Source organism: Sorex fumeus, unplaced genomic scaffold, assembly GCF_029834395.1.
Source record: "Sorex fumeus unplaced genomic scaffold, SorFum_2.1 ptg000026l, whole genome shotgun sequence".
Classification (NCBI taxonomy): Eukaryota; Metazoa; Chordata; class Mammalia; order Eulipotyphla; family Soricidae; genus Sorex; species Sorex fumeus.
In genome coordinates, this window is record NW_026606083.1 from 15,186,965 (window position 1) to 15,202,293 (window position 15,329).

The 15,329-nt window shown below is 43.6% G+C and overlaps 1 protein-coding gene across 7 annotated transcripts in view; it reads left to right on the forward strand.

Moving 5' to 3' along the window:
- CACNB2 (calcium voltage-gated channel auxiliary subunit beta 2) overlaps window positions 1-15,329 on the forward strand; it is a 342,926-nt gene that overhangs the window by 300,224 nt on the left and 27,373 nt on the right. For all 7 annotated transcript variants that reach the window (XM_056114501.1, XM_056114504.1, XM_056114502.1 and 4 more), the window contains 3 exons: window positions 6,250-6,372; window positions 8,666-8,802; window positions 13,852-13,928. In XM_056114501.1, the coding sequence (XP_055970476.1) occupies window positions 6,250-6,372; window positions 8,666-8,802; window positions 13,852-13,928 (337 nt within the window). The remainder of the gene's footprint in view (window positions 1-6,249; window positions 6,373-8,665; window positions 8,803-13,851; window positions 13,929-15,329) is intronic.

Here is a 15,329-nt window from a genome sequence, read left to right on the forward strand (position 1 = left end):
GGTAATTCCCTTCAGGCCCTTTCTGTAGGAAGGGGCCTGGGCTCCTCAGGTTCTGTTGCTGGAGAAGATTTATCAGATCTTGCTTTCTGTATCCACAAGGTGGGTCAGATTTAGGACTGGTGGTTTTATTCCTTCGAGATATTTCATTGCCATCATGGGGTGGGGGTGGGGGGGTTTCCCTAACCTACCTTCCTGCATCAATTATTTCCCAGGAAACTCCTTGCCATTGCCTTGAGGAAGGGGCCTTCCCCATCTGCCTGCCTGCCTACCTCAAGCTCATGCTCGCAAGTCTAACTAGCTGTCCTGCCAGAAACAGAAGCCACAGCTCCGTATTCTCCCAGGCCAGCATCCGGACTCTCAGCCTGATGATCCATAGGACTTCATAAGATCCACCCCATCTTCCTAAGATCCTCTGATCCATGGGATTCCAAGGACATAGATTGCTTTAGAGACCCAAGATCATTTCATCCCCTATGGTGGGCATGAGAATCTCTCCATCTTTCTGAAGGGTAGCCTACTATTACAGATCAGATATTTTCAGGCATAAGCACCCTAATCTAAGAATATGTCCTCTGGACATGGCTTGAAACAATCAAGGATAAAATATCTCTGGGGGGGAGGGGTGAAGTGATAAAACATTGGGGAGGGCATTTGCCTTGCACATGGCTGACCTGGGTTCTATCCGCGGCATCCCATATGGTCCCCTGAGCATCGCCAGGTGTGACCTAAAAAAAAGAAAAAAGTCTCAAAGATGTGTGATGTACGACTGGAGAGATAGTACAGCATGTAGGGCATTTGCCTTGTAAGCAGCCAACCTGGGTTCAATCCCCAGCATCCCACACAGCTTCCGCACCCTGTGCCCCACCAGTAGTAATTCCTGAGTGCAGAGCCAGGAGTAACCTCTGAGCATCGCTGGATGTAGCCCTAAAACAACAATAAAAAGGAGCGTGCTGGACTCGATGTATCCCACCAATATTGATTTATTGGCATCTGCTTGCTCTCTACCTTCCCCCAGCCTGAAAGTATTAGGAAATGAGGGGCTGCTCGGGGCGATTGCTTAGGGAAGGTCTGGGCAAGCATTTCTTAGCTGGAGACCCTGCACCCCTCTGCAGGCCCCCAGGCTTGTCCAAGGTAGGTGAAAATAAAATAAATGGGGGAGCATGGCATAGACAGGGAGTCTCTGGGAAGGAAACAGTGTAGAAGGAGGACCATGACCCAGGAAAGTTGGAGAAGCACCACACAAGTGCCAGGCAGTGCCAGAGCTTTGCTGGGCACTGAAATAATGGTGGTGGCAAAGGTTTTCCACATTTTCAGAGAGCGAGTGATTGGACAGTTCTCTCATCCACAGCCTGCCACCCAGGACTCCTGGCATGCATATCATTCCTTGCTCAAATGTTTGGTTTTAATCCTGGAGAGTTTCTCCTCTGTTTTTTTTGTTTGTTTGTTTGTTTGTTTGGGTTTTTTTTTTTTGATTGCAGGGAAGAGGGTGTTTTTTGTTTCAGAAAACAAAACGGTAAAATACAGAGTAATAAAATAAACACGCACACAGTGATCACAACAGTCTTGTGGATTTAGCGGTCATGACAGCTGTTGGCGTGGAGAAGAAAGTGAAGATTACAGAATTAAAACAGAATAGAATGTGTCTTCCCTTGTTTGTCAGCCTGTACTTTGTGGAGGCTTTCCTTATATTGGTTTAGAATGCTTCTTTGGAAATTGGTGATAGTGTGTAATTTTCTAAATAAGTACAGAATGGACAATTTCTATAACAGTTTAAATGCAAAGTAGTAATTTAGAGGAGATGGCATGATTGGGTCCCCTCCTTATGTTCATTTCTTTCCTTGCCACGGAGACCAGGACTGAGCCGGACCTTGACTGAATTTGACCTGGGGGTTTGGTTCTAAAAGGCCTACATTGGATTTTGTGTACAGTGACATTTCAAATTGTGCTGCGCCTCACTCCAAGTGCAATGAGCTTCCGTCACCTCCCTTTTCTCTTTTCTTTCCATTTTGTACTTTAAGGGAAACAGAATCAACCTGAGAGAAAACTAAGGAGAGGAATAGGAGAGGAAGGTGGTGTTTGGGAGCAGGAGTGGGGAGGTGACACAGAAAATGTGCCTTCTGATAGCAAGAGAGGAAATTGGAAGTTGGCCTGGGGTTAGCATTGTTCAGCTGCTATACTAAAGCCTTTGGGCCTAGTGTGGGTTCACTGCAACTTTCTCCGTGGGTGTAAGGAGAAAACCCCGCAGGGGTTTTTGTGTCCCCTTTGACCTTAGTAAATTTTCGGGGTGTAAATTTTGTGTGTGTGTTTGTGTGTGTGTGTGTGTGGCTGTTTTTGGTCACACCTGGTGATGCTCAGGGGTTACTCCTGGCTCTGCACTCAGGAATCACTCTTGGTTGTGCTGAGGGGACCATATGGGATGCAGGAGATTGAACCTGGTCAGCCATATGCAAGGCAAACGCCCACCCCGCTGTATACTAATCGCTCCAGCTCCAGGTGTGTACATTTTTAAAGTTGAAATCATGTCGCAGTATAACATGATAGATATTTCAGGAGATCGTTACTGAAAATCACATGTGCTGATGACGTTCAATTCAACCCCAAATCCAGTTCAGTCCTCCACAATGTGCCAGATTTTGTAATAATAATAATAGTAGTAGTAGTTACTGCTGGTGGTGGTAGTTTGGGAGTCTACCCATTGTGTTCAGGACTTACTCCTGACTCTGAGCTCAGGGATCACTCCTGGTAGTGCTTGGAGGGGCTGTAGGCAGTGCCAAGGATGGAACAGAGGCTGGCTACATGTGAGGCAAGTGCCTTAATTCCTGTTCTAGCTCTCTGGTCCACTACTTTCTCGTTAAGATGCTGCTTGTTGGGGTGGAGAGATAGAACAGCAGGTAGGGTGCTTGCCTTGCACACAGCTGACCTGGGTTCAATCCCTAGTACCCCCATATGTAACCCCTGAGCACCTCCAGTTGTGGCCCCAAAACAACAAAAAGATACTACTTGACTGAAATTTCCTCTGAGGCAGAGAGGGACCCCCCCAACCGAGAAAGGAAGCTCCAGAACTTTCTTGGTTTCTTTGCCTGTGACCTGGCATGCATATACTTCTCGAAGTTGCAGCTCTGAGGAGAGACAGCTTGGCTGAGGCAGTGTTGATTTTTTTTTGAAGGAAAATGCTTTATGAATATTGGATGATTCTGAGCCCAAACTGCGGGGATAATCTCTCTTCATATTGAATTTCTCTTTGGAAACATTTCTCCACTGTATGTTTGCTTTCCCCAGTCGCCGGCAATGGATCCTTTGCTGCCTGAGTTGAGAGCTCAGATCCAGAGTGATCCACTGCCTGATAAGCAGAAAGAAATGGGGTGCTCTGTTTCCTCTCCTCTGCAGGGAGGACGGGCAGAGGTCCTGGTTTTGGAGCCTTGCTCTGTTACTCAGCCTCATTATCCCCCCTGCTGTGTGCGTGCTCCCTACATCTGTTTATATCAGTGACCGTTGTCACTTCACCTTGCATGCTATACTTTGAGTACAACCTTGATTTCAGTATTTATAAATACTGCCTCTACTTTTATTCTCAGTTAAAGAGACTCTAACATTTTGGGTAGGTTTTGGTGATGTTGTTGCAGGATTGGGGAGGGATGAACCTGGGAGAGGTCAGGGAACACTCCGAGGACTGTCTGAGTCCCTGGGGATCAAACCCAGGTCTGCCGTTTGCAAGGGGGGGCAAGGTGACACCTGAACCCTGGCACCATCACTCCAGCTTGAGCCTAACGTTTCAGAGAAAACCATAGTTTGTTCCCTAAAACACCTTTATCCCCGCTTATTCTACAGCTCTTCAAAAAAAAAAAAAAGATTCACCTTGACTTTTGTTTCACTTGCAGTTTTCGCTTGATATCAGGCTTGTTCGTCCTTACAGTGACTTTTGTAAGATTTCTATTTTTGCATCAAACATTTATTCCATGCCCAGCTCTTAAAATATTCATATATCTTAAGGTTTTATATTTAATTTACAAATAGACACTCACTTGCTCATGTATTCATGCTTCTTAATCGCATCAAACAAAAAACCGATCCAACCAGTCTTGCTACCGTAGACCTTGGGTATATGGATTTTGCTGCCTCAGGAGCCAAAGGCAGCGGCCCCTTGTCAGGAGCATCATCCAGACACTGATTGCCTTAATAGAAAGAAATCAATCCCATAATTGAGCCCTTTAGCAGTTATTAGTGTATACCAAATTCACTATGGGTAATGCTCAGAGGCTAGACTAAAGAAATAAAAAGCAATATAAATCAGTTGCCTGAAAAGAGTTATCACCTTCTGAGACATCAAGTTCAAGGGAGTGACTAAAATGCTTCCAAGTAGAGAAAGTCTTTGTATCGGATACTGTCTGCATGCCTGAAATTGCCGTAGAAATTCCAAGCAAGGGGATAAGCAGCAGCCCTAAAGGGCTTATGTTTCCTTCCTGTGGCTCCCCTGTCCTACCAACCACTCCCTAAGTCTCTGCCTGGTATTTATGCCATTGCCTTTCTTGGAATACCCATGTGAGGGACTCTGGGGTGAAGGTATGCACTGTGTGCCACCATATATCCCGCTGGCCCTGGCTCAGTTCCCCAGCACCAATCCAGTTCTCCTGATGCAGCTAGGGGTCACTCCCGAGTACCGAGCCAGGATTAGCTCCTGAGCACTGTGGGTTAGGACCCACCTCTGGTGGCGCTCCAGACAGCTTTTGTTTTTTTTTTTTCAGTCTTTCTCTTGGGGGAACAGCACCCCTTAAAAATTCATTTAAAAAAGGGGCCAGATTGATAGTATAGCAGGTAGGGTATTTGCCTTGCATGCAGCCAACCCGGGTTCGATCCCCAGTATCCCATATCGTCCCCCAAGCACTACCAGGAGTAGTTACTGAATGCAGAGCCAGGAGTAACCCCTGAGCATCGTTGGGTGTCACCCAAAAAGGAAAAAAAAGGGGGGTGCTGGAGCAATACTACAGTGGGTAGAGCATTTGCCTTATACCTTGCACATGGCTGACTCAGGTTGGATCCCTGGCATCCCATAGGATGCCCAAGCACCACCAGGAGAAATTCCCAAGTACAGTGCCAGGAATAACCTCTGAGCATCGCTGGGTGTGACCCAAAAAAGCCCCTCCAAAGTAATCATAGTAGTTGCCAGGTATTGGAATTCAAACTTGAGTGTTCATGTTTCTCCTTGGTTCATATCTAAACCATGGGCCTTCGTTCTTTACGTATTGTTGCGACTTCATTACTCCTTAGCACCATCCTCAATCAAAACCTCAGCCAGGTAGGACAGATTTGAAAAATCTGGAAACAAACTGGATTCTGTCTGTTCCACTTCCCACATGCCTTCTCTGACAGGTCTGAATGAAAAGATCTCTGTGGCAGGAGATACTGTTCAGGAGAATCCATGGGCCATTGTGTCCAAGAAAGAAACAGGCTCTTTCCCGAGCTCACCTACTATTTCCCTTTGCATATACTGAGAAGAGGGAGGACAAACACTTGTTGGGAAATATGCAAAGCATCAGATAATAAAGGACAGCTTAATTAATGTTCGCATTTCCAGAGGCCAAGCGAACTCAAGAAGGGTAAAAGGAATGAAAAGTCATTGCTTTCCTAATTCCCTGCAGCCATGAAGAATAGTTCTGGAGTCATAAGATCTATCCCCTAGTTCTTTTTTATTTGGAACATTGCGCCTTTTAAAATTATGTCATTATTAAGGATTTTAGTACATGTCTGGTGTAGAGGGGTTAGCTGTTACTAAGTCTCTCTCTCTCTCTTCTCTCTCCTTCCTTTTCCCCTCTCTCTCCCTTCCTCCCTCCCTTCTCTCTCTCTCTCTCTGTCTCTCTCTCTCTATCTCTCCCTCCCTCACCCGCTCCCTCTCCCTCTCTCACTCTCTCTCATGGAACCAAAGAACTTACATTTTATTCCCGCATGCATCTTGATTTCCAGTTGCTACAAGCTGTCCCCTTGTAAACACATATTTCACCAAATTATTTTCACCTTCATTACTTGTAATGCTTTCAATGAGAACAATAGCCTTTTTCTCCTTTTTGGAAGTAGGAGGTATGTAGCCCTCAGCCTGAGGATTTCCTGTTTTGTGAATACTAAAGAGCTGTTTTGTGTTGAAGAGTCAAGTGTAGAAAACAACAGTCACACCAGTTCTTGTATGTACATTTATGTTTTCAGGGGGAAAGAGACACTGTTTCTTAATTTTTTGTTTCCCTCTTTTTCTCTCTCTAGACAAAGCCTGTTGCCTTTGCAGTTCGGACAAATGTCAGCTACAGTGCAGCCCATGAAGATGACGTTCCCGTGCCGGGCATGGCCATCTCATTCGAAGCAAAAGATTTTCTGCATGTTAAGGAAGTACGACATACTTTTAATTTACCTACCTGATATTCCCCTTGAAACATCGTTTTTTATTCCCTGTTGCTGTGAAATCACCTTGCCCGGAGCTGTAGCTGTGTGCTTTCTGCCCAATCTCAGTGCTCTTGACACTTTTCTAACTATATATGACACCATTTTAAAAGTTCATTTATAGGGCTGGAGCGATAGCACAGCGGGTAGGGCGTTTGCCTTGCACTCAGCCAACCTGGGTTCAATTCCCAGCATCCCATATGATACCCTGAGCACTGCCAGGAGTAATTCCTGAGTGCCGAGCCAGGAGTAACTCCTGTGCATTGCCAGGTGTGACCCCCCCCCAAAAAAAAAGTTTATTTCTGAGTATACTGATGATTTAGCACTTTTATTTGGGTGCCATGACTTTCAGTAAAGTTAATATAAAGTCCCGGCATACAGCACATCCACCATGCTAGTGTTCCCCCCCACCAGTATCTCAAGGACCCCTCCCAACCCCTCTCATCCTCCTACCCATTGGCAAACCCAGGTCTACAGACCAACTTTCAGGGTCTTTTGCTGTTGGCCATTTGTTAGTCCCTTACTATGTTTCACATGAGAGAGCTTTTCTGTATTTGTCCCTCTCCTTACTGACTTCATTCAGCATGATACCCTCCATGTAGCAATGAATTGCATTTTGTCTTCTTACAGCCAAGTAGCATTCCATGGCTTATATAAGCCACCGTTTCTTTAACCACTTGGCATTTGGGCACTTTAGGCACATGGGTTGTGTCCAGATTGTGGCTACTGTGAATAGTACAAATATCTTTTTGAAATACCATTTTGGAACTCTTTTTTTAAAAGAAGAAAAAAGTCACTAGACTCTGACAATAACATCAAGACCTCCCACCTCCGTCCTGGGCTCCATGACCCAGAAACTAGGAAGTTTTTCTACATAGATGATTCTTTCTTATGCTTAACCATTATTTTATCTTAAGTGTGTGGTCTGAACCATTGTTTCTCCCTTCATGTCTCAGTTTAGGCATCTGAGATTTTTCTATCTCTCCTCTCTGCTGAAAGCATTTGAACTCAGATCTCTGATTCTCTCGGTCCTTCAGTGCTTCGCTTCTCAAGGAGAGAGAGAGAGAGAGATGATAGGCCTCTCTCTCTCTGGAGAGATACCAGGGACACAGGAACCAGATAGAAGAAAAATCCCCATCCTTCATGATAAATATATCCAACTTTCAGTTAACTGTGACTCAATCTGTAAATTGTAGAAATCCACCCTCAATTAAGGATTACTGTGCGTCAATATTTATCTGATGTTTGCCAGCTAGGACACTGTTAATTGATAAGAAATCCCTCCATCTATTGTTCTCGATGTGTGAGCATGAGCTTTCTTTGAGATCTGCAAATATTTACGATAGAAGCACTTCCACTAAGCTGTGTGTGTTGGCGGGGGGTGTTGGGGGAGGGTGGTCATCATAGGGCTTGGGAGAATTTGCAAATTTCGCTGGTCACTGCAATAAAAGGCAAATGAGACAACAGCTGCCAATGCAAAGGATTGATAAAATTTGAACCGACCACTTCAGTTTTTTAAGAAAGAGGTGCAATATAGCATCTAGAAAGGAAAGATAACGTTTTCAGACAGAATGGCGTCGCTGACCTCTGGCAACAGGAGGTTAGACTGGTCCACCGCCTCCTTTTGGGAGCTGATCCCTCAGACAAGGCCCCATTTCTACCATGAACAAAGGAGAAATACGGAATGAAAAAGTACTATTCCGGGGAGGGATATCAATTTAGATCATAAAGATTTTAGAATGAGTATTTCAACTACAATAGAGAATTGTCAATCTTAACCTAAGAGGCAACAGATATCTCATCGTGGTCATTGTTAACCTGTTTGCACAAAGATAGATGCCGTCTGGGGCATGATTTCAGGTAGATTTCAGGACTTCTCTGGCCCTGTTAACATGTGTCATTCATTTGATGGCAGAAGTGGATGAAATGAGTTCTCTTAAGCACACCCTTGTTGCTCCTGGCCTAGGAGCTGTTAACCGTGGAACAAGTCGGTGCGTTCTACTCAGGGTATAGCTGCCTGTGACAGACCCTTTGCCAATGCTAGCACAGTGGCACCAAGAAAAGGGACAGAGGAAAGCCTGTGGGGGCAAAACCCAAAAACCTCAGGGTTTCCAGGAGGTCAAGGCTGTTGTCTCCTTAGCCCAGGCTGCTTTTAGTTGCTGAATAGTTCACGGAGAAGAAAGACAAGGGGACGGGTTGAGCTTCTCTACACTGACCTGCGCCATTTTGATTCTGCCTTTAGAAATTTAACAATGACTGGTGGATAGGGCGCTTGGTGAAAGAAGGCTGTGAAATCGGATTCATCCCAAGCCCGGTCAAACTCGAGAACATGAGGCTACAGCATGAGCAGAGAGCCAAGCAAGGGAAATTCTACTCCAGGTAGGTGGAAATGGCCCCGTGTGACCGTGCGCATGTCACCTTCCTCCAGGCACTGTCCTTACCTGGAGTCCACCATCCTTTTAGTGGGTGCAAAGCAGTGTTAAGAAGACAGGATTAGGGCTGGAGCGATAGTACAGCGGGTAGGGTGTTTGCCTTGCACACGGCCAACCCGGGTTCGATTCCCAGCATCCAATAAATCCCACCAGGAGTAATTCCTGAGTGCAGAGCCAGGAGTAACCCCTGAGCAATGCCAGGTATGACTCAAAAAAAGCAAAAAAAAAAAAAGAAAAAGAAAAAAGAAGACAAGTTTGCCACCCTTAAAAGAAGAAAAAGGGGTAAACTGAGGCAAGTTCAAAGTTGACAGCAGGAGTTTCTTCAGGGTAAGCTGAGGAACATGAAAGCTGCTAGGCTCCTGTGTGTTGGGTAGGCTGTACTGATGGATGGTTACCTACCTGGGGAGAGGCCAGTTAGAGTCTGCTTTAAAACAAAGACATGATGGGGCTGGAGAGATAGCACAGCGAATAGGGCGTTTGCCTTGCACACGGCTGACCTGGCTTCGATTCCCAGCATCCCATATGGTCCCCTGAGTACCTCCAGGGGTGACTTCTGAGTGCAGAGCCAGGTGTGACCCAAAAAGCAAAACAAACAAACAAACAAACAAACAAAACATGAGGCCAGTGAGATAGCACAGTGGGTAGGGCACTTGCCTTGCATGCGGCTGAACCACGTTCAATCCCCAGAACCCCATAGGGTCCCCTGAGCACAGGAATAAGTCCTGAGCAGCACTAAATGTGACCCACACACAAAACAAAATACCTGAAAAATACCAGCACTTAAAATTCTCTGAGTAGACAAAGCCAACCCATCACCTGAACAAAGCCCAGCACAGCCCACAAAGCCAAACCGCCAGTGGCCCTGGTGGTTTCTAATTTCCCAGGCAGTCACAGTCCAGCTTCCTAAGTGGCTGTGATGTCAGCTCTTATAGGAAAGCTCATCCTTATTAGTACCTTAGGTTTAATTTTCCCAGGCACGCAGGCCTGAAATTTTTTCCATTTCTGAGCCCCCCAGAATTATTTTAGATTGAAAGTCATTCACCATCGGTAATAATACTGCAGATGGGGCCCTAGAAATGCGACATCTGGCGTCTGCTTTGCATCCAGCTCAGAAGAGAATCGAATGATCTGACAGTTGCTAATGAGAAGAGAGAAAGTGTACGAACACTTTCGTGCAGCCTGAGTACAGAAGTGATACTCATGGGCTCTCTCCTCTGAAAGACCCCACACTCTGAGCAGCACTGGTGACTCCGTCACTGCATGCTGTGCCAGAGACACCTTTGGAAATGATGGTCTCAGGTGTCACTGACAAATAGCCCTTCTTTTGGTCAGTTTGTTTCATGTTCATTCGAGAGAGTTAATTTTCAGTCCTGCTCACTGCTGAGCACTCAAAGGAGAACCCAATATGACACCTGGTAAAATTGCCTTGGCAGATAGCAATTAGATGAGTTCTCCAAGAGGTTGATACTGAACGGTCTTTCCCAGGCATCTCAGAGTGGATTGCCCCTCTCTTAAGAAATCACTCAGTCTCCTCAGACACAGAGTGGGTTTTCAATTGAACCCTTAAGCCATCAAATCCAAGACTGTAGCTGCTCCTTCCCTGGGGAGGTCATGGGCTTGAAATCAGCCTTTTTTCTGAAATGAAAGAAAGCAAAGCGTTTTGTTTACTCCTACTTCTGTGTTATTGGTTCATTTCAGGATGCTCAACACTCTGACAAGAATCTTAGTCTTAGAAAAATACTTTGCAAGCAGCAGCCAATCATTCAAATAAAAAGAGCTTTAGGAAAACTAATATCTTTTTCCCTGCTTGGTTCTTTTAGTACAGATAGAATCCCCTGTCCCGTACTTGACGTTCATTCATCTTTGGGTTATTGGGGGCTGTGAGTCTTTTAAAAGCAGAAGTATCACAGGTGAACACACAAAGATAAACACATACAATTCAATTGTAGGATCTTGAAGATCTAATACTGTTCATTTCATTTCTGTTGTTCTGTTGGCTTTATTGTGTGTTTCTTCATCTATTGTGATATGTTAATATTTGTTAAACTCTTACAGTATGGAAAAATTAATTTTCTGGGGCATAGGCATTACTTTACTAATTTGGTTGTATAAATGTAGAACTTGGGGGCTAGGACGCCCAAACCTAGAAGTTGAAGTTTTGACCTCTCCCAAACCTTAGAGCCAGCTAAAAAGCCTTATGATAATAGCTTCACATATTTCTTTCCCTTTGAATGGCATGATGGATGGCCTGTAGGTGTTGGTGTCAGTTTTTAAAAAAATTTAATCTTTTCTAGCAGATGTGAATATATTTGATGGTCATGTTAAAGTGGACCATTATCTTTATATATTTTATGCATTTATAAGCTGTGGAGCGATAGCACAGCAGTAGGGCGTTTGCCTTACAAGCGGCCAACATGGCCGACCTGAGTTCGATTCCTCCACCCCTCTCGGAGAGCCCGGCAAGCTACCGAGAGTATTCGATATGCCAAACACAGTAACAACAAAGTCTCCAATGGAGACGTTACTGGGCCCGCTCGAGCAAATCGACAATCAATGGGAGGGCCTTTACTTATGGCATAAGTTAAATTTTGGATACAGGGTACAGGGTTTTTATGAGTTTTTTTCAGATTGTTTCAAACTCTCCCAACTTTTTTTCTAGTCTACTTATTGAAAAACAGTGCTCATAGGATAGAGACACATAATTCAAATCATGTCCCTGAAGGGTCCACCAAGCTGGTTGAGATGTGAAGGCACCTCAGCTGTGGAACAATTTGTATTTGGTTTTCGTTTCTTGGAGGGCACTTTGGCATTTTCTAGATTTTTCTTGTCAAATAACTTGAGAAGGATTCTCCAGTGGAATGAATTTAGGACTGTAGTTGTAGGTCATAGAAAGTGATTTGAGGGCTTCCAGAGATCTTGGTATCTTATTCTGCAGTGTGAATCAGGGAGGTTGAAAGAAAAATAATTTTTATGTGAACACTAAGAAATAAAATCAAGGGTGGAATTTTTTTCAAAGATAGACTTGTATATCTTTCTCTGCTTCTTCATACACAAAATGAGGAGGAGAAACTACTTCCTGGGAGTTAGAAAGAGAGGTGTTTTGGCCAAAAATAGCTTAGAGAATCATTTCCTCTGCCTCAACTGGGTCCCCCCTCACCCCTCCCCTATCTTAGCAATTTATGATCAGTTGGCTTTGTAAGAACCTGAGGACCATAAATGTCTTCACCTTTACTGCATAGATGAAGTAATAGGCAATAGAAGTTCAGGAAGTTGCCAGGGTCACACAGCTAGATGGTGTAAGGTTCAGGGTAAAAACCCCATTAATGGACTCCAGGCTGAACTTCTACAAACCCTGATTTACTCTTTGTCCTGCATTGGTTTTACTATTGCCCTTTGTGTTATTTTCTTATGGATGAGGGGAGTAAAACATACCAGATTCTAGGAAATGGAGCTACTTCCCATGATTATAGATGCACCCTTGTTTGATTTTTCTTTGGTCTGTCTCTCTTCTCAAGTGTTTGTTTACATATGTCAAATACATTTTTGCTTAGAAATTTGTTTACATCTGTCATGTACACAGTTTTTGTTTTGAGAGCACAGCCAGATCTTAGAGCTTTAAAACTCTTACTGTGTAAATTCTAAAAATCAATAGAAATCAAAGGCAATAAAAAGAGGGTTCAAGAGAGCAGAGTTTCTATAGAATTAGAAATTAAGGGCAGTTTTGCATCCTGAATATTTCTACTCTTGGGAACATTTGAAATTGTCTTATACAATCTGAAGGGTGCTTTGTTGTGAAAATTCAATGAGACTAAGAAGATTTTGAGAGAAATTAAACAGGGCTTGAAAAGAAAAACTTCTGGAAGAAAATTTTGTAGTCCTGCTCATAGGTATTCTTGAATATTTGCCAGAAACTGTTTTCTAGAAATCCCACTTATTATTACTTTTATATGTGTCTGATCTTTACATGTGATAGAATATCTTTTACAAACCTTAAAAAACCTATAGAGCCTTCTCACTAGTTTCTTATGGCTTCAGAAGTTTATCTGTTTTAAGCATTAAAATTCCAAAAGAATTGCAATAAAACACAGACTTTTCATGGAATGTATATTTTAATATTAATATTTACTGAAGTAAATGTTGCCCTTTGAAGCACAGACATTACCAGTTCATTCAACTAAGCTCTGCTTGGCTATAATAAATGTCAAGTAATAAGATTGCCTGGCTAAAATTTCATGTCCATCTTTTCAGATGCTCCTTCCCTCCTTCATGTAAGAAGGGATCATTTAGTATTCTGGAATTTAGCTTGTGGAGACTTGACCCAAAACCTAAGCACTTTTGTTCTAATATTAACTGCAACATTTCTATGACTCTAAAGTACATCTTATATCAAACAGCAAAATTTGTTGGTTGGTTCTGAAAGAGTTTCAGGTCATACCGATTATCCAGGCTGAACTGTTCATTTACCCAAGCTTGAGACACATTCTGGTTGTTACCTAGAGCATATGCAAATACCACATTTCTTCATCTGGTTTTAAAGATGAGCCAGGTTTGGGTGTCACTGAGTCCTTTTTTTCAGTAAGTTATTCAATGAAAACTCCAGTACTTCCACTCAAAGTATACAAAAGCAAAGAAACAAGCTAAATGAAAGGAAACTGCTAAATCCTGGTATTAACCTTGAGGTTCTCAACTTTGCTCAAGTCAGAAGCAAAGAAGCTCTGCCATTGTAGAGATTTTGAGGGCAGCAGAAATTACCATGTCTCCTGCATTCTCTCAAGGTCTGTTAAAATTAACCCTGGAATTTGAAACAGAGGCTCGTTGGGCTGTTGCTAAGGATTCCAGGAATCTCCACAGGGGAAATTACTATCTGCCTCTTTGTGGGAAAGAGTCTACAGTTCAATAAAAACACAATGAGTAATCATGGTTTATTGAACAGTAACAAATGTTTTAATATCTGCAATGGATATCAGAGTTAATATGAAATTTTGCTTTACTCCAGTAAATCAGGAGGAAATTCATCGTCCAGTTTGGGTGACATAGTACCTAGTTCCAGAAAATCTACACCTCCATCATCTGGTAAGTTGGAGACAGTGCTGAGTAGCACACCTTGCATTTCATGCTTTTCAGAGCCTGGTTGTTTGAGTTTATAGACACTGAATCACCTGCCCTGGAAATTTGTAAAAGGTCAGAAACAAGAATGTCCCCAATTTTGGAACGGTATGGGGTGTTGGCTTTCTGGTTTGAAAAAAAAGGGACATATAGACAGGGATGTGTTTGTTCTGAGTTGCTGAAGATGGTCAAAGTGATGTAGCCTCCCCCTCCCCACCCCCAATACCCAGGCAGTGAATGTGTGAATAACGCCCCCCCACCAGCCAACACACACACACACACACACACACACACACACATACATACATACACACACACACACATACAGACACCATGTCATGTTAGGTGCTAGCTTCCAAATTAAATGAAAAATGAAGAAAGAGAGTCCTAGGAAGAAAGTGAGGAAGCAGTGATTGGTCTCATGTGAGCTATACCTACTAGGGTCTGTGGCAGATGCAAAAGATATAGAAAACTCTTGAAAAACAAGATGGAAATGCCTATGGGAAGAGTTAACTATTGTTTGATTTTCCAGTCTGTAGAGAAGGACATCAAGCTATATTTGAATTTCACAACCAATGATTTTTTAGTGGAAGCAAATATTGTGGGTGCCATGCAAAGGGAGGGAGGGAGGGAAGAAGGAAGAGAGGGAAGGAATGAGGAAAAAAGGAAGGAGGAAGGAAAGTAGGAAGGAAGGAAGGAAGGAAGGAAGGAAGGAAGGAAGGAAGGAAGACATTTATCTGAAATTTGAATTTAACTGGATTTGTATTTGTTCAATCCAGTAGTAATTAACATCCTGTGCAGAGAGTTCTATAAATAGATGTTGCCTTGGTAAAACTACATAAAAACCAGAGTCTTAGTTTGCTGAGAGATGAAAGTGAGAGAGAAATATTGCAGTTGTCCAAAGGCATATTGGACCTAAACAATTCTAGGGGTGACTGAGAAAGTGGGAAGTGGGAAGAGGGAAACTTCAGATAAACTCCTTCCTTCCTCCCTCCCTCCGTCCCTCCCTCCCTCCATCCCTCCCTCCCTCTCTCCCTCCTCCCTCCCTACCTTCCTCCCTCCCTCCCTCCTTCCCTCCCTCCCTTTCTTTGCATGGCACCCACAATATTTGCTTATCCACGGAGAAATGGAGGAACTCTGTCCGCTAAACTGTGGAGTTTGAGACCATCTCCCTGTCATACTGATGCCACTGCATTCCCGACTGAGGGTAGAGGAGTCCCATCATGGGCTTCTCAACACAAACCATGGGACTCTGACTAAATTTACATGCAGTAGAAAGGAATTGCTTAGGATGTATATGGATTTTAGAAGCCATGTGCTTAACTGGGACTTGCCATCATTCTAAATGGTCCCAAAGTAAGAAGTATA